Source organism: Curcuma longa, chromosome 7 (genome assembly GCF_044706935.1).
Source record: "Curcuma longa cultivar G26 ecotype Majalengka, Jawa Barat chromosome 7, ITB_CL_G26_1.1, whole genome shotgun sequence".
In the NCBI taxonomy this organism is placed as follows: Eukaryota; Viridiplantae; Streptophyta; class Magnoliopsida; order Zingiberales; family Zingiberaceae; genus Curcuma; species Curcuma longa.
Genome location: NC_133867.1, coordinates 11302110 through 11322004, shown reverse-complemented (window position 1 = coordinate 11322004; position 19895 = coordinate 11302110). Strand labels below are relative to the sequence as shown.

Below are 19895 nucleotides of genomic sequence, written 5' to 3'. Positions count from 1 at the left end.
GAAGTACTAGCAGTGTCCAAAGATCACATGTCGTGATAGGGGCTAAACCAATTACAAATTGGGTAACAATGAAAGGAAAGTTGATGGAGTGCCTTTTCATGCACTTTAAAATTAGCAATATACCAAGTGTATTAACCTGAAACATCTGAAACATAGTAATTGAATATCAAAGTAGGTTTGAGGACTTGCACATTTTTTGAAATCCCAAACTAGACACTAGGAAACTCGTATCCACTTCATTAATGAACTTAAACTTAAAATCCAACAACAAGTCAACTTATTTGCCCTGACTCCATTAGAAGAAGTCTACAATAACATCATAGAAATTGAAAAAGGGCAAAAACCAAAAGAGCATCCCTTTTTATTGAAGTCATCAATAGGTGCCCCTTTTTCGTTAATCATCAAAACAGCACCTCATCCCATTTTTGTTACCCAAATTACCCCTCCTTGCTCAGCCAGTCCAAATGTATAAAAACTAAACCGCCTGTGCACATGTTGTAGCAGCTACAAATTATAGCTGCTACAACATGCTATTGACCAACACTTGTACTAGCTATTATGATTCGTAGTTGCTACAATGTTGTAGTCGGTGCTCACCTAGTTGCGCTTAGGCGCAAAGCGCAACCAGGCAAGCCTCTTCTACCTAGGAACACTGCTTGAAAGAAGCGTGCTTAGGTGCACGCCTTGTGAAAGGCGACAGGCACGCTTAAAGCACAATTTTTCTTGCCTCATTGAAGCGAGACGTACAAATGCAAATTAAGCCCAAACCATACCTTTAATTATCCTTTTAATTAATTACATAGCATGCATATGACACTTATTTCTCTACGTGACTCTTCCTCTCCCTTAAAAATCAACATCAACCTCCCTTCTCCATGAACTCTTCTCTCGCCTACAACATCAATATCAGTCTTCTAGATTTAGCGACACTTTCTTGCTTCAAATTTTGATAGTTTTTCTCCTTTTCTTTCGTCATAATAGCGATATGTTTTTTTTCCTCACATAAATTTCCTTATTGGTTTTGTTCTTTTTCTCTCACAGAATCAAATTATAAATTAGTTCAGAATTTTCATTCTAATGATTTTGTTTTTTCGTTCCTCACAAATTCAAATTGTAAATTCGTTTAGAATTTCCATTCCACTGATTTTGATTTTTCTTTATAAATCTCAACCAATTGCATATGATGCCTTTTATTACATATAAAATGTCAACTTCTGAGTCATCCGGCCTTAGAAAAGATCCAGCATGGAATTATACGACATTAATAGACCCAAAGAATACAAATAAAGTGAGATGCAATTTTTGCGGTAAACTAAAACATGGAGGGATTTATAGGCACAAACAACATCTCGTAGGAGGCAATAGAAATGCCAAAGTTTGCCCGAAATGTCCAAAACATGTAAAAGAAGAATTGAGTGATTATATGACAGAGAAAAAAAGGTGAAAAATCAAATGGAAGCCATGCCTCATTTTGATGATGTTGCTGATCAGCAAGAGAATTGGGAAGCCAAAGAAGATATTTCAATGAAAGGAAAAGGACGCATATCAGTTTCATAGCCTTCAAACTAATTTTCATGGCAAGAAATCAAAGCAAACAGGCCAAATTGATTTATACTTTTGGCAAGATGTTGATGAAATTGTTAAGCAAGGAAAGAACAAAGAAACAAAGTTATATGATGACAATAAGAAGAAATTGGGGGAGAATGTTGTGCAAAGATTTGCTAGATGAATGTACGATGCAGGCATTCCACTTAATGTCGTAAATTATGATAGCTTTGGACCATTAATTAAGGCTATTAGGCAATTTGGTTCTAGAATGAAGTCCCCTACTTACCATGAAGTTAAGGTCGCTTATTTAAAAAAGAAGTTGGAGCATACGAAATCAATCTTGAAAGACCACGAGATTGGTTGCACTTTGATAGCTGATGGGTAGACCGATAGAAAAAATAGGACATTGATAAACTTTTTGGTGAATAGTCCAAGAGGGAGTGTGTTTATAGAATCAGTTGATGGGTCCAGCTACTCTCACATAGGAGAGAAAATGTTTGAGCTACTTGATAGATATGTACAACGTATGGGGGAAAAGAATGTGGTTCAAGTTGTCATAGATAGTGCAAATGCATATGTTTTAGCTGGCATATATAATTTTAATACCATTATATAAAATTATTATACTGTTTTCTTTACTTTTAACTTACAATATTATTTTTCAAAGACTTGCACATGATATTCGTTGACCTAGCAAATGTTTATGATAAAGTTCCAAGGAAAATTATATAGAGAATTCTAGAAAAGAAAAGTGTTAGCATAGTGTATAGTGAACTAATTAAGGATATATATGAAAATATAATGATAAGAGTGAAGACTTCAAGCGGATTAACTAAAATGTTTCTTATAAGAATAGAGTTACATCAAAGATCAACTCTAAGTCTATCTTGATAAGACGAACTCACTAGACACATCCAAGATGTGGTACTTGTTATTTGAAAATGATATTATTTTGGTATACGAGACCCGTGAATGGCTAAATGCTAAACTCAAATCATGACAGAAAATACTAGAAGTGAAAGGTTAGGCTTAGTAAAGGTAATATATATATAATTTAAGTTTAGTAATATTAAACGTAATCAGATAATTATTAAGATAAGAAATGATAAGTTGTCTGTAACTAAGAGTTTTAAGTATTTAGGATTATTTTTGGAAAAAGATGGAGGAATTGAAAGAGATGTCTTACATAGAATACAAATAGGATGGTTGAAATGGAGGAGAGCGTCGGGTGTCTTTGTGATCATAAAATACCTCTAAGACTAAAAGAAAAATTGTATAAAATGGTGATTAGACCTGTTATATTATATGGAGTTGGATATTGGCCTATGACTCGAGCACATAAGTAAAAGATGAAGTTGTATAGATGAGGATGTTAAGATGGATATGCAGACATATAAGGATGGACAAGATAAGAAATGAAAATATTAAAGAGAAAGTCAGTTGTACCTATTGAGGAAAAACTCTAAGAGACATTTAAGATAGTATGGATATATATGTAGACGACCAATAGATACTCCAGTTAGGCGATGTGAAACTATGACAAATGTGCACATCGAACGAGAAAGAGGAAGAATAAGACCAAAGAAAACTTAGTTAGCAACAATAAAATAAGATAAAATTTATTCAAATATAAATGATGATATAGTAGGGGATAGAATTCAATAACGTAAAAGGATTCATATAGCCGACCCCACCTAGTGGGATAAGGCCTGGTTGATGTTGTATTGTTGTTACAATATTATTTTCCAATTTGAATGAACAGGGCAGCTTTTGGAAGCAAAGTATCCCCGCTTATATTGGTCTCCATGTGTTGCTCACTGCTTGGATTTGATGTTTGAAGATATGTTCGAAATTCCTCGCCTAAAGGTGTATGATAGTGTCATGATGGTTAATGAATATATATATATATATATATATATATATATATATTATAGGCCACAAGTTTTAAGTATGACAAGGGAATTCACAAGACAGAGGGATATGGTTAGGGCAGGAAAAACTCATTTTGCAACAGCATTTTTGACACAAACGGTTCCAAAAGCATAAGGCTACTTTGACAAAAATGTTTACTTCTGAAACATGGACCACTTATAGATTTGCAAAAGAGATGTCAGGTAAAAGGACAGCAAATGTTATATTAATGTCTTCGTTTTGGAATATTGTTGTTTATGCTGTGAAAATAGGTGATCCATTAATAAAAGTTCTTCGATTGGTTGACACGAAAAAAAAGCCTGCAATGGGATACATTTACGAGGCAATAGATAGGACTAAGGAAGCTATTGTTGCCTCATTTGATAGCAATGAAGATAAGTACATAGATATTTTGATATAATTGACAAAAGATGGTCAATACAACTCCATCGACCTTTGCATGCAGCTGGTCATTGTTTAAATCCAGAGTTCTTCTATTCAGATCCTAAAATACAAAATGATACAGTGTATATCGAGGATATGTGAAGGTGATGAACTGTAGGATAAAATCTTGGATCAACTACCAATGTATAAGAGGGTTGAAGGACTTTTTGGAATGCACATCACCATTAGACAGCGAATCAAAAAGTCACCAGGTGATCATTTTTTTTTCTTAACATATCATAGGTAATGTTATTTAAAATTAGAAACTCTTATTTTATTTCAATTTCAATATTTGCCAACTAAATGGTGGTCAGCTTATAGGTGTTCCGCACCAAAATTACAAACATTTGCTATTAAAGTTCTAGTATGACATGTAGTTCATCTACTTGTGAATGAAACTGGAGTGTTTTTGAACATGTAAGTATAAATATTTAAGAAAATATTAAATCAAATTATTATAAAAATTAAAATTAAAATAATTTTTGTTTTGTGTGAAGCTTTATTCCTAAAAAAGAAATAAGTTGAAGCAAAATAAGACTAAATGATTTAGATTTTATTAAGTATAATAAGGCTTTGAGGCGTCGATATGATATGTGTGACACTGTCGATCCTATTTCTTTGGATGAGATAGACAATAGCAATGAATGGTTGATAGGGGGATTGAATGATAACACTAATGAAGAAAATAATTTAATATTTAATGATAACAATTTGACTTGGAGTGAAGTTGGACGAGCTTTTGGAGTTGGTGAATATGCCTATAGTTTTAGATCTCGAGCTTCATCTTCTTCAAAAGAAGTAAGGGCAACTACATCAAAAGGAATTAAGAGGATCTTCTACAAGTCAACTTATTGATGAAGGGAAGGAAGAATCGATATTCAGGAAACCAATGAATCTAGCAATGATGATAATGATATGCGATGATGATAATGATATGATTGAGGAAGATGATGAAGATTTTGATGATTTAGATATTTGAAGTTTTTTCCTTTAATTTGAATTATGCGTTTATATTTACATTATTGTTTAATATTTTATATATTATAGTTTTGTTTGTGAAATATTTTGGCAAAAATTCCTTATATATTTGAATTGTAAAAATGTATACCCAAAGCGAGGCATGCGCCTCACCTTGTATCATGCACCTCAAACCCCATAGCACCTATGCACTTTTAGGCACCTCACGTCTTAAATAACTATGGTTGTAACAGTTACAATTCAACTGCTACAACATGCTATTAACTAGTGTTTACTTGAGTTGGGCAAGATCTCATCTATGCACATGTTGTAGTAGCTATGAATGGTAGCTTCTATACGTTGTAGCAACTATCATTCATAACTGTTACAATATGCTGTTGATCAATATTGACTTGAATTGAATAAGAACTTGCCCATGCACATGTTGTAGCAATTATGGTTAGTTGTTGCTACAATATGTTATTGACCAGTATTCACTTGAATTGAACAGAATCTCACTTGTGCACAAATTATAGGAGTTATGAATCATAGTTATGACATGATGTAGCAACTACGATTCATAGCTGCTATAACCAAGGTTGTCAAACTCGCGATTCCAGTGTCGACTCGGTTAGGGGTGCACAAACTCGTATCGTAAATTCGTATCGTAAACTCGTACGAGTTTACAGATAATCCAAAAAAGAATTATAAAATATCAAATAATATATATTTGATCATAACTTCATAAGAACAATGACTATTTCACATATCTAATAAAAAAGCATAAACATAGTTATCAATATGTTTTCACATATAAAAAAAGACTAAACATGAAAATTTAACATGAAAAGATATGAAATTTTCAAAATTTATGTTTCAACATCAAGTTACAAAATGACAAATTTAAAATTTCATACAAAAATAGTCCAATAGATACACCAAATAAGCTTCCATTGTCCAAATTTGATAAAAGGAAACATCAAACAAAGATTTTCTTTATTTATCGAGTTTACCGAGTTTGACCGAGTTGACTCGCGAGTTTACCGAGTTTACCGAGTTGACTCGCGAGTTTACGAGTTTACAAGGGGGGCCCGATTTTAAGCTGATTCAACACGAAATTGAAATAATAGTTCGTAAACTCGCCGAGTTGACTCGCGATTTTGACAACCTTGGCTATAACATTTTAACTAGCTGGGGTAAGGAGGGGTAATTTGAGTAATAAAAAATGGAGTGGAGAGTTATTTTGATGATTAATGAAAAAGGTGCCCTTTTAACGATTTCAATAAAAAGCGGCTCTTTTGATTTTCACCCATTGAAATATTCATGAAACCTCCCACTTTTCAACCATCAGGTCATCAATTGATAAGAACCTCCTAATAGGGCGTCACCGCAATTGATAATAGCAACTAGCTCAACTCATCTTGCAAATGTCATTCAACAAGTGGAAACTAACACACAAAAGACCCTAGTGAAAATCCTAACTTTAGCATACAATTGTACAATTATCTTGGCAAGGGTCATATCGCATCAAAATAACTTCATGCACTCCTAGCCTTAGAACCTGAGCATAACAACATGAAGTAGCATACTTCCCAACTTTAGGAAGTAATAAGGAGGTCAAACCTTAAATGAACCATAGGAAACTAAAGAGGGTGAGGAAGAAACTCTAGGTTGTCACATAGTGCATCGCATCTTATCCCCACCCATGTCAAATGATACGTAGAAACACACTAGCATCTTCCAAACCTATGCGAAATGTGAAAACATAGTAGAAGATTGTCATCGACAGTGTTCATTGGTGGCATTAGTAGACCATACCTCTATCTAGTTTTCACAAAGTTTTGGTCCCTATTGAGGTGGCCTATAATGTTGATAAAATATAGAGTGATATTCTTCTTATTAACGTTGCCCATGTCATCCTCAATTGATCAATTGATCATGATTTTGTGATCTCTTTGTTAATAATTAAGGAAAAGAAAACACCTACTTTTTAAGAATAATAGCAAATATTTAGTTGCCTTAGTATCGTAAGACCTTGCGGTCAACCCTAATTCGTCATTGAAGGACCATCCCCTTGAGGTCAAGAAGATCCTAAACAATTTTCAGATAAAACTTTTTGAATTACCCAATGAACTACTATATACACAATTCAGCACGCTATAAATTTTATCCTTGGTTCACAGTTACCTAAGCTTTTGCACAACCACATCAACACCTCAAACGTGCTAAATTGAATAGGCAAGTAAGACTATTACATAAAGAATTCATGAGACAAAAAAAATCAATCCTTATGTTTGTCCCTACTATTCTAACATCTAAAGAAATGACTCCTAGAGAATGTGCATCAATAGTTATGGCATCAACAAGGTCCCTTCAAAGTAAAGGTTATTACGCTCACGCTAATGGCAAGAACTTGAAGGTTCTCCAAGATTGATTTGGGTAGTGAGTAGCATTTAAAATACAAGAAGAATGAGTGCTAGCAAAGCCCTTCAAACTTTCAAACATCTCAACTTCTTTTATAAGAAATTGAATCAAATCCTAAAACCCTTAATAGGAATTCTTAGTCACTTATTTTGATGACATTCTACAATAAGACACATGATGCTTATCTCAAAGATATTCACCATGTTCTTTAGATACTTAGTATTGAAAAAAATTACAATAGAAGTGCGCCTTGTGACCCCAAGTTCTCTATCTTAGGTTTAATATTTCTCATGAGGGCATTTCCACAAATTTAGAGAAACTTAGAGTAATAGGCATTATCTAAATATCTTACTAGTTTAAAGCTTTCATAACTTTGCAACCTTCTTAAGGGCTTCATTAAGGACTCTAGTACCAGTTTAACAAACTTCGATAAGAAAGGGGAGTTATAATTGTCTAAGTCTACCTCAATCATCTTTCAAGAAATTAAGGAAGAGTGTAAGGCCCTTATTCTTAGACATCTTAAACATGGTTGACGGGTTGAATTCTATTACGGATATACTTTTGTCCAATAAAACTAACCTAGTGAGGATAACAAGCCCATCTATAAAATGAGTCTTGTAGCCACATTACACACAAAGAGCACACCGGTGGTAGTATTTGCTTGACTCAAGTATGAATATGACTTTAAGATAATTTTTCAAAATGTTCAAGATTTAGATTGATTTTTTTTATCAAAGAGATTACTTATTTAAGGTCACACATTTATGCATTCCTACAATTTTACTTAGATACTTTCTCATTTGGAAAATATAAGCAAGTTTATCTTGTTGAACAATTTGAGAAGGATAAGACTATCATCTTTATTTTGGATAGATTCATTGGCCTTTATTGATAAGATGATGTTTGGATCAAGGTTTAAAATCAGAGCCGTCAATTTAGGTTGGACCCATCTTCCCATTCCGCCAAACAATTTAGGTGAGTGGGTTGAAATTTTTTCAACCCATTTTAAGATGGGTTAAGATGGGTCAATCCGCCTAGGCCTGCGGCCCGCGTGGGTTGACCCATGGCAAGCTTGGGTTGACCCACGAGTTGAGAAATTTTATTTTTTTCTTCAAAATTTAAAATTAAAGTAGAAAACTTAATAAACTAGTAGTCTTGACCCGTCTAAATTACAATTCAAACTTAAAAATTTCAACTTGACCCATTTAAACTGTAATCCAAACTTAAAAATTTTAATATTTCTTTATTTTTTATTTTTTGAGAGGCCCGTGGGTTGGCTTGCCTAACCCACAACCCGCCTTGGGTTGGGTTGGAGATTTTCCAACCCGCCAAGTTGGTGGGTCGGCCCGCCCTGCCCCACCATATGATAAGTTTCTGGAGGGTTGGCTCACTCAATCATGGGTTGGCCCGTTTGGTAGCTCGATTTAAAATCTCAACCCGTGCCGAGATTTCGATCCTGAACTGAAACGATACGATTTCGATATCATATCATGTCGTGCCAATATAATTTCAGTATTTTTACATTTTAAATATAAATGTATATTAATTTTATTAATATTTGATTATTAAATATGTTTTATATGTTGAATGTTGAATTTATATTTCAATATTTTCTCATAACATAATGCTTATTAAATTGTTATAAAAAATCTTTTTAAAAAAACTAATTTTTAAAATTCAAAATTAAATTTAAAACCATTTGAAAGGTTAAAAATAATTATAAAATTATTTGAAAATCTTAAATTATTTTTTTGAATGTATTTGTAAATTTTTAATTTTAAAAAATTTATTTGAAATGTTTAAGAATTATATTTTCTTTAAATTTTTAGATTATTTTAAATTTACATTTAATTTTAAAATTATTTTTAAAAATTAAATTATTTTATAAAATATTTTAAAATTATTTAAAAATTTTAAAATAATTTTTAATATTTTATAACTATTAATATTAGTTTCTGTTTTTAAAAAATATATATTTAAAAAATAAAAAATAAACTAAACCAAATGAATAAAAAAAACGCGACTGCAATCACCAGTGGAGGCCATCGCGGCACCGCGACCTTTGTGGAGGGTTTTAGGAATATATAAAATTTTATTAGAATTTTAAATAAATTTTTATATATTTTAATGGGATAATTTGTTTAGAATTTTAGGAAATATGTTTGATTATTTATTTAGGTTAGGAGTTGATTGGATTCATTAAAAAAATAATAAGAAATAAATAAATAAATAATCATTAGGGTTTAAATAAAATATATAATTAATTAGATAATTTTATTAGGGTTTAATTAAGCCTCTTTGAGTTAATTGAGTTAATCAAAGTTCCATTTTAATTAAAAAAACTCAATTTGTTCCCGATATGCGCGCGACCTCAACATGGACGCGAGATCACGGGATCCCACAATCTCTCCAACGCAGCTCGGGGGTCGCAGCGAAGCTGCCAGGGTCGCGTGACCCCTCCGACGCAGCCACGGGGTCGCGTGACCCCTTCGGGCATGGCCGCGGGGTCTCGCGACCCCTCCGGCGGGGCCGCCAAGGTTACACGACCACTCCGGAGCAGTCGTCGAGGTCGCACAACCCCTCCACGTGATCCCTCTTGCGGCTGGGCCTGGTGTCGGGTCGTGCCGATGTCGATCGACAGACAGAACAAAATGTTTCATTTATTTCAACCGGCTCATCACGAAACTTTAATCCCTGATTTGGATTGTATGATAGTGTCGCATATGTTACGGCAAAGACAACTATGCGAAACATGAGCGCCACTATTGATTCCCACAAGCCTTTCAAAGATGTCAACATGAACTTTGTTTTAGATCTTACCCAAATTAACTAACCCCATTTAGTGGTGGTCGATAGATTTATAAAGATGTCACATTTCATTTCATTTTGTGTTACAAGACCAACGATGTATCTCATAATACTCAAGTTATTCTTTAGAAAAGGTTGTTAGATTCATGGGCTTCCTGCATGTATAGGAATGTAAATTTTGTTAGTTATTTTTAGAAAATCATCTAAAAATTATTTGGAACCCAAAACAGGTTCATGTCTACTTTCCATCAACAAACTAATGAACAGATCGAGGTTCTCAATCACAATCTGGAAAATATACTTAAGTGTCTAGCGGGCAAAAAATTAAAAATTTGGGGTTCTCTTTTTTCACTTGCTGAATTTACTTATAGCAATTCAGTAAATCATCTAGTAGTCAAAGTTCATTGGAAGTGTGTATAGATTAAAAGCTCATCAATGCGTTTGATCTGATTCACTGACCTATCACTTCCCATTCATTTGAATCATCTAAGAGCTTTATTGAGTGTATCAGAGACGTACCAATATTAAGAGAAGATTGCACTAAGTAATAGAACTCAAGCTAATGCACATTATAATTTTAAGAAGTACAACATAGGAAACTTTGCAACAACTTCAGACAGCTTCATATTGTTCTTCTAATCTCTTTAAAATTGTGAGATAGATTAGTTAATGCAGACATAATCAACTTACATGCTACTTCACACATTAGTCCAATTTCTAAGCATTCCTTCTTGTTTCTTAGTTTGCCTACAGATCATGCTTCCACAGTGTTAGTTCCTGCACTCCCCATCCACAACATAGCTTACTCCTTAGATTGAGTGCATTACATCCTCACAATGATAGCTCCTCATGGAAGCCTCCAAAGATACTAAGCGTATTGCAATCATTATAAGGATATATATTATGTTCATGGAATAGCTAAATAAATGGGTTTGACTGAGAAGAGGTTGCATTGACCAAGAGAGCTACTAATATTCCCTATCAATCAAAAAATAATCTCCTGCTCAACACTAAATGAAGAAGAGATGGATGAGGTGTTTAACATAAATGGTGATAGATCACATGCAACAATAGGGTTTTTCTGCTAATCTGCAACAAATCTAGGCAGTGAGGAAATGGAATTAGTTACATTGGTCAAGTTTGTTCCAATCAATTTAGTTGAAAAAATTTACAACTTATTTTATCCTTTACATTCATGATTTGACAAGCTCTCAATCAATTTAGTCCATTCTCTAGAGGTATTAAACTTATTTCTAGGTTGTATTCTGTTTAAATAGCCATTCCATATGCATCAGCAAAACATGTGTGTTCTAGATACACAGAAAATGTGGGTCCCACAACCTGGACTAATATAATGTTTAGTAAATGCAACTGACTGCGCCTACCTCACTCATTGTCTAAAAGGAATCAAATAAATACCTTAACCCCCTACTTATTTGTAGCTTCAATCTCTGGTGCCAATGCAAAAATTATACATTTAGACCAAGTCATAGTAGCTTAAGTAATAAAATGATAATACCATATGAAATCAAGTTTAAACAGAATCATTATAACTCAACAAATTGGTAAAGGCTAGTCAAGAAGAGATTGGTTTTAAGAATTCAAAATGTGAATGTCTATCGCATAACTGAGTTGGCCAAGTTGGTTGAGTAGTCCAGGTACTTATCCAAATCAGCAAATTCAATAATGTGAAAGCAAGCTTCAGGCTTGTTAGATGAACAAAAGCAAAGCATTCTATTATGCTACAAAATAGAGAAGATTGTAAAGTTCAAAATTAACTACCTGGCTAAGAAGCTTTGGTTTGTCAAGGGTGGAAAATAGAATTTCATGAATCATGGCAAACCTATTTCCATGCCTGTAAATTGGATGTTCAATAGTCAGTTTCTATGCATGAAAGATAGGGCATAATTGCTAAATTTTCATACTCCATATTGCATAAATTTTACAGATGGAGGGACTAGGAATCGTGAATGTGTACCAACTCCAAATCCTAGTCACTTAGGTCCTGTAGTAGTTTCAAGTTTATGGATTTGAGGTATAGGAAAACTCTAAATTACTCTTTAGGATACAGCAGCAACCAAAATTGTCAAATTAATTAAAAGAATACAAGAAGTCACTAAGACTCTGCAAGTTGCAGGAATAAAGCAGAAATATTTATCACCACCGTATAAAAAGAACAAACCCCATTTTCTCATTTATTTCACATGATTGAGAGTCCAGTCTGACCATGTCCTAGTGTAGAAATGAAACAAAGTCCTCTCATGATCATGCACAAAGTTCTTTCTTGATTATGGAAGATATCTAGATGGGCTCTCATTACATGTACACATGCTAACTGATGTATTTTATTTGTAGAGAGAAACAATCCATATTATAATTACTGAAGTATGATGGCATCAGATAAACACATCTAAAGGTGATGAGCTTACAAAGTCAACCAAAATAAGAACCACTAGCAGGAAAGCATACGCTAAAATCATCTAACTAGAAGTATCATTTATTACAATGTGTTTTAGCATAAAGTTCCAAACCATTAGCCTGCATTGTAAAAACTATTGAGAGTAGAACACACCTTGACGAAAAAGCATCTCCAAACTCAGTTTCATCATCAGAACCCTCAATGTTCTTTGTTGCATCCAAATTTTGTTCCTCTAGCTTTGAGCAAGGTTCAAAGTAAATTTCACATGTCGTCATTAATTATAAAGGAAAAAATAATATGTCAGTGGTTAAGAATGGAAAATTATCAGCAGTAAAGTTATGGTTATCATTTGTACTCTCATCTTATCAATGGTCAAACTCTTCATCAACCCACTTCATACGATTTGGGGACACCAACACTCAAGTTCGATAGAAAAAAGCCTTAATGATTACATGTAAAAAATTTATAAACAATTATGTCAGACACCTAGATCCATATTCATAGCTAACATTCATATACGAGGTGAAGTAACACTGCTTATGACAGCTTTAACCAAGATTTAAGATCTCATTACAGTTTTGAGTTTTGGTGGCTGGCTAAAACAAGATTGTTTTGGTGATTGATAGTGTATTATAGGGGTGCAAGTTGGTGTCAAATAGAAAGTATCATGACGAGGAGGAGAAAGAGGAAAAAGAAGAAGAAGTTCAAGAGGAATAGTAGGAAAAAAGATGAACAAAAGTAATGATCACTCGTGACCAACAAGACTAATCTTCAGCCTTTCCCACATTGATCTCGGGCATCCAAACAATGTTCTCCTGTTGAAATTGCTGCTGAAAAGCACACTCCGACATGGTTATGCCCATGTGTTGATGCACCCCATTGAGATTTCATATTTCAACAGGGTTCAGTGCCAGCTCATGCATAGAAAAGTTCATCTGCCCAATATGAGCAAGGCAAAAATGAGATTTAAAACCTTATATTTATCAAATATCAATACTTCATTAGTTCAGTTTTGAAAATCATCTCCTCATTTTTACAAATACATAATCAAGTTTTTAGCAACTACTACTCCACAGCAAAATCTTTACAACTAAACATGGACCGCATTGCACCTTTTAAATATTGTGAAACAGACAAACATAGTTGAAAAAAATGGAGGCGACCAGAAAGATATGATTGGCAGCTTGCCTTCTAATTCAGCCAACATCTATACTATTTAAAAATGAGTTCATGCAATTATACTGACAGAATTAGAGGCCTAAATCCAATGTTTCTCTAAGTGCACCAAATATTACAAATAGACTGCTCATTTGGTGGGAGAAAAAATGCAATCCTGAGAAATAATCCCCTTTAGAAGCTACAATTTAGCTAGTTTGTGTTCTTATGAACTCATTGAGAGGGTAGACTGAGTTCTATTTGTAACAATTTGGATGATATGAAATGTATTGTTCAGCTTTAAGAGAATATTGGGCATATCAATAAATATTCATAGTGACAGTCAATAGTAAATAAGAATGATGAGGATTACGATTTAGCTAGTTTGTCTTCTTATAACCTCATTGAGAGGGTAGACTACGTTCTATTTATAACGATTTGGATGATATGAAATGTATTGTTCAGCTTTAGCCTTTAGGAGAATATTGGGCATATCAATAAATATTCATAGAGACAGTCAATAGTAAATAAGAATGACGAGGACTAGTGAGGATGAACAATGATTCTTCTTCAACAGTCGTAAATTTATACTAATTGCAATGGACTAAAGTACAGGTGGAGCAGTGAATCACAACGGAGACTATCTAACTCATTATATATCTTGTAGAAAATCCTTATCACATATCAATAATCGAGGAACAACCAAGGAAATATTATTAAAATAGAATATGATTTGCTTATAAAAGAAGCACTCGCAGGTACACAGTACCTTCTGGAAACGGACATAGAAAACAGGCCTCTTCTCTGGGTCCTTGGCTTCTGCAAGAACTTTTTGATGTATCAAAACATCTTCGGCTCTATCAACATTCAAGTCCAGCTTATAGCTGCATGTAACCAGATAATTCAATTGCAAATCTCCAATCAGAGCATCCCCAGCTAGAAACTTTTGAAACAAGAGTGAAGGAAAAAAATATTGAAAAATTCAAAATACATAGCATAATTTAATAAGAGTGCAAAAAAAAAAAAAAACATCTTCCATCCAAAGCATCCCTGGCGGCAATATACCGCGAAGAGAAATCTAAAAGCAGTAGCCTAATTCTAGGGAAAAAATACATTTTTAAGTCCACCATAATCTTCAAGCAAACCACGATATCCATGATCTCCTCCTACCAGAGTTTCGCTTCGCACTAATATAGAATAAGATGATCCTTAGGAACATTGATCATAGCTAGGCAATGAAACAGGAATATTAGCAAGCACCAAATTTCTAAGGACCAAGACAGATAAACAATTGTGATCAAGAAAACCTGCAAAACCAACCAAACAGAAAGCGGAACCAACTTCACGCCGGAATCCTTCAACAAAACCAGAAACCTACTCGAGAATAATAGAACAACAGAGATCACCTGGGTGGCAACCGGCTAAAGTGCGCATCGAACAGTTCCTTGAAGTGGGGATTCGACCGAACCTCCTCGTTTCCACTCTCCATGAGCCTCTTGTATATTTCGTTCTTTATGTCGTACGCCGCCTGCCCTCCAGACACACGCGGCGGCGAGGAGCTCTCCCCGACCTCCTCGATCGGCTCCTCCGCTCTGGCACCCATGGCCTACCCTCCCCACCGATCTGATTCAAGAGCGCCGCCGCGTCTCCATCGATCACGGCCAACCTCGAAGCCAGTCCGCAGCTACGATTTCGAAGGCGAGATTGGAGCGGAGAGGGGATCGGCGTGGTGGTATTATCCGGCTAGGCGGTGCGAGGAGGGGGGAGGGATGCGGCAGGGGCAGAAGGGTCTTTTCCGGAAGTTGATAGGAGTGGGGAAAAAGGCGCACCGCTCCGACCGAGCAGAACGATTCCGGGGGTGGAAAGCAACGTATGTAGAAGTAGGCAGTAGCTGTTGAGGCAAAAATAAAGTTGAATTAAATTCGGAAATTAAAGGCAAGCGGATCGGGTAGTTTGCGTGACCCGTCAGGATCTCGCCACGCGGACCATAAAAGCGCGTCTCTGGCTACGGTCAATTCCCCCCAACAGACATAAAAAATTCGGGTGTGGTGGGTCCGCCACGTAGGCAATAATGGAGTTTGACGAGTGGACCCGTTCCCCTCCAAATCAAGTGAGTTCTGATGGCTAATATTGTTTATTTATTTTTTTATTCCTTGTAATATAATTTAATTTTAATTTGGTGAAAATTTATATCTTCATTTTTATTATGATTTTAAAGGGTATTCAATGACGTTTCATTTTAATTTTTCATTTTAAATTTTTTTATCAAATTGATAGTTTTACCTAAAATTCATCAATCTTTATTAAAAATTATCCAAATTGCTCTAATATTAACTAAAATTATTTCAATATTAATTAAAATTACTTCAATATTAATCAAAATTATTCCAACATTATTTAAAGTCAAAAATATTCTAATTTACTCAAAATGATTTTAAATTTAATTAAAATTATTTTAATATCTTTAAAATTGCTCCAACTTCAATAAAAATTATTCTAAAGTTAATTAAAACTTTTTAAATACTACTCCATACTTTTCCTTTGGGGATGAGGCTTCAGTTTCAAGGTCCCCGAAATATTCTTCATCATCTGAAATATCCATATTATTAAGAAATGAAGAAATAATATCGTCCTCCTCTATCCCCACCATGTTTTCTGGAAATGGATTAATTTCCAAAGCTGCAAGAGTTGGATAGTCGTCATCGTGATTGTCCAAGATTGTGATGACATTGATCATGTGGGCTTCCTCGTCTGTCTCGTCATCCGTGTATTGTGGCGCCTTGGATGTTGATGCAACTTGATAATTGGTGAAACGTAGGGATGTGCTGCCATCATAGTTAGTATGTGTCAGCATAGAAGAGGGTAGTTCTGGAATTATTACCGATGATGGCCGTAAGTTCCAAGCTTCAGTATGATACTGCCTGGACGAATGCTTGGTTGCGTCGATGGCCTTTGTGCCTGTGGAGCGTAGATACTCCGCAACCTTGTCTACACGGAACGCAAAGCCAACGTTCGGTGTGTTTGACAACCTTGCTGTGATACTTCTTGTAATTAACAAATTTGCTTCAGCTGCATTCCATGTATTGTAGCCCTTTGTTCTGATGGAAATATGAATATGTCTGAAGAAATCCCTGGTTGTCATCATGATATCTGGCATAATATAGATTAGCTGGCTGCCTTCCGATAGGTCAACCTCCATTGCTGCTATGATGCTTCTATCATCAGCCCCCCACCTTGTGTCCCTGAAGACTACAAGGGCTATGGTTCCTGCATAACGCCTGTGCAGTATTTGAAATCGTACCTGAAGTATCCCAAGGTGGATAAACTCCATTCCTGCCTGTAGTAGCCTTTCAAAGGAATCCTCCGTGATGAAGGTCCTATCTTGCTGGTCAGAGTTGACTACCAGCATTCGTTCCTCGGAACGATAACGATACACCCTATGGTGTATATTATCCCTTCTGGTCATGTATAGTACTTCTGCGGGTACTGCTCTAGCTCTTTCTTGCATGGACCTCCTGAGTTCAGCCTCAGGATTCATTAATAAGGCCAACGTATGTTCCCTGGGCGGTCTTCCGATGATTGCTCTTCCCAGGTTGGCTATACTTCTGCCAATGCGCTGTGCTTCATACCGGGTATGTGCAAAACGTCGGTAATCTCGTATTTGGTCTTCCACAAGTGGTGTTCCTGGTTCCCTAACTGTATTTGTAGTTTCTGTTTGTGTGATGGTGGGAAGGTTGCTCCTTCTGGAAATCATCGTATCTGTTTAAGCAGCTCAAAGGGGTCTTTGTACGCCTTGATGGTCCCCTTTCCAATTTTGCTTCTGAAGTTTGTTCCTCCTAGATGTAAGTTGTCAAGCTTCTCTATAAGCTTTTCAGCTTCAGTTGAATCTGGTTGTTTTAGCTTGGTTACTACTTCTTTGAGGTCTTTGACTTCGTTTCTCAGCTGCACTATTGAATATATGAGAAAATTTAACTGCCTTGATATAACAATCGAAGCTGGTGTAGGATCTTCTTTGGTGAAGCCTACTCCTTCTGTGTTCCAACCTTGAGTGGTTGCTCTGACAGCTTCTTTGTAGGAGTCAGTTGTTTTGACCTCCTCTAAGCTCATCCAGTGATTACCTTCTTCAGGTGGTGGATTAGCTCTTCGATTTTGGCAACCTTTGCAGTGAGCTGTTCTGTTAAGATTTCTGTTTGCCTTTCCACAGTTTTAGGCTGCTCACTTATCTTGAGAACCAGTTCTTCCACGTCTTCCTTTGATAGAGGTCTTCTCTTCAAATATTCTTTTCTGAGAAGATTGATCTCCTTCTGTAGCTGTTCTTGTTTCTGATAGCTTTCCTTGAGATCTTGCCTTTGTTGCTTGATGATGCCTAGAATCTCCGGAATCTTATCAAGCTTCTCCTCCTGTTCCTGCAACTTAGCCCTTAATTGCAGAGTGTTATAACAGTTTTGTTTGCAAAGGCCAAAGATAGCCTTGTTTCCAAGATCAACACGATATGCTGTAACTCGTAAATTATGAGTGAAGTCTGATTCTGCAACTGAATCAAGATTTAGGTAATCTAAATTTTTTCTAACATCCCACGAGTGCCTCCATGTGTTGAATTGTTTTTCAAATTCCTTTAAATCCGAGTTCATAAGCTAAATTACGAGCAGTGGTTTTTAGAAGTAAAAATTCAATTCTTAAAGCAGATAAGGGTAACCCTTCATGGGTTGCTTCTACCTTTGGTATTTCCCGTTTCCTTGTCCTTACGTCTTACTGCATCTATAATTATCTTTTACCTATAAGTATCAGATAGTTAGCATAATCTTCTTGGGGTACTTCACGCTGTGATTTTACTGTTTAGGAGGATATTAAGAGATCTCCTGGGCTGACATGGTTTTTGACGCCACACCTTGGCTTATGCAACCTTTAGCAACGCCCACTCTGCCTCTCCAGCTCCGATCAAGTAAAAACTCATTTTTCCCCCAATAAATCATGCTAATCTCTCTTCAGCATATAGGAAGCTTGACAACTTACATCTAGGAGGAACAAACTTCAGAAGCAAAATTGGAAAGGGGACCATCAAGGCGTACAAAGACCCCTTTGAGCTGCTTAAACAGATACGATGATTTCCAGAAGGAGCAACCTTCCCACCATCACACAAACAGAAACTACAAATACAGTTAGGGAACCAGGAACACCACTTGTGGAAGACCAAATACGAGATTACCGACGTTTTGCACATACCCGGTATGAAGCACAGCGCATCGGCAGAAGTATAGCCAACCTGGGAAGAGCAATCATCGGAAGACCGCCCAGGGAACATACGTTGGCCTTATTAATGAATCCTGAGGCTGAACTCAGGAGGTCCATGCAAGAAAGAGCTAGAGCAGTACCCGCAGAAGTACTATACATGACCAGAAGGGATAATATACACCATAGGGTGTATCGTTATCGTTCCGAGGAACGAATGCTGGTAGTCAACTCTGACCAGCAAGATAGGACCTTCATCACGGAGGATTCCTTTGAAAGGCTACTACAGGCAGGAGTGGAGTTTATCCACCTTGGGATACTTCAGGTACGATTTCAAATACTGCACAGGCGTTATGCAGGAACCATAGCCCTTGTAGTCTTCAGGGACACAAGGTGGGGGGCTGATGATAGAAACATCATAGCAGCAATGGAGGTTGACCTATCGGAAGGCAGCCAGCTAATCTATATTATGCCAGATATCATGATGACAACCAGGGATTTCTTCAGACATATTCATATTTCCATCAGAACAAAGGGCTACAATACATGGAATGCAGCTGAAGCAAATTTGTTAATTACAAGAAGTATCACAGCAAGGTTGTCAAACACACCGAACGTTGGCTTTGCGTTCCGTGTAGACAAGGTTGCGGAGTATCTACGCTCCACAGGCACAAAGGCCATCGACGCAACCAAGCATTCGTCCAGGCAGTATCATACTGAAGCTTGGAACTTACGGCCATCATCGGTAATAATTCCAGAACTACCCTCTTCTATGCTGACACATACTAACTATGATGGCAGCACATCCCTACGTTTCACCAATTATCAAGTTGCATCAACATCCAAGGCGCCACAATACACGGATGACGAGACAGACGAGGAAGCCCACATGATCAATGTCATCACAATCTTGGACAATCACGATGACGACTATCCAACTCTTGCAGCTTTGGAAATTAATCCATTTCCAGAAAACATGGTGGGGATAGAGGAGGACGAT

The 19895-nt window shown here is 36.0% G+C and overlaps 1 protein-coding gene and 1 pseudogene across 6 annotated transcripts in view; one reads left to right on the top strand and one right to left on the bottom strand.

The window, feature by feature from the left end:
* The window catches only part of LOC141831441 (serine/threonine-protein kinase STY46-like), a 60092-nt gene extending 44550 nt beyond the window's left edge, over window positions 1-15542 (bottom strand). For 3 of the 6 annotated variants that reach the window (XM_074718793.1, XM_074718796.1, XM_074718797.1), the window contains exons 1-4: window positions 15073-15541; window positions 14436-14550; window positions 12665-12747; window positions 11875-11947 (exon numbers count right to left, since the gene is read on the bottom strand). In XM_074718793.1, the coding sequence (XP_074574894.1) occupies window positions 11875-11947; window positions 12665-12747; window positions 14436-14550; window positions 15073-15269 (468 nt within the window). In that variant the 5' untranslated portion in view covers window positions 15270-15541. Of the gene's footprint in view, window positions 1-11874; window positions 11948-12664; window positions 12748-14435; window positions 14551-15072 lie in introns of those variants that run through there. The other 3 variants (XR_012602072.1, XM_074718794.1, XM_074718798.1) reach the window with 3 other exon arrangements.
* LOC141831695 (uncharacterized) lies at window positions 1730-4705 on the top strand (annotated as a pseudogene).
* Window positions 15543-19895: the final 4353 nt, after the last annotated feature.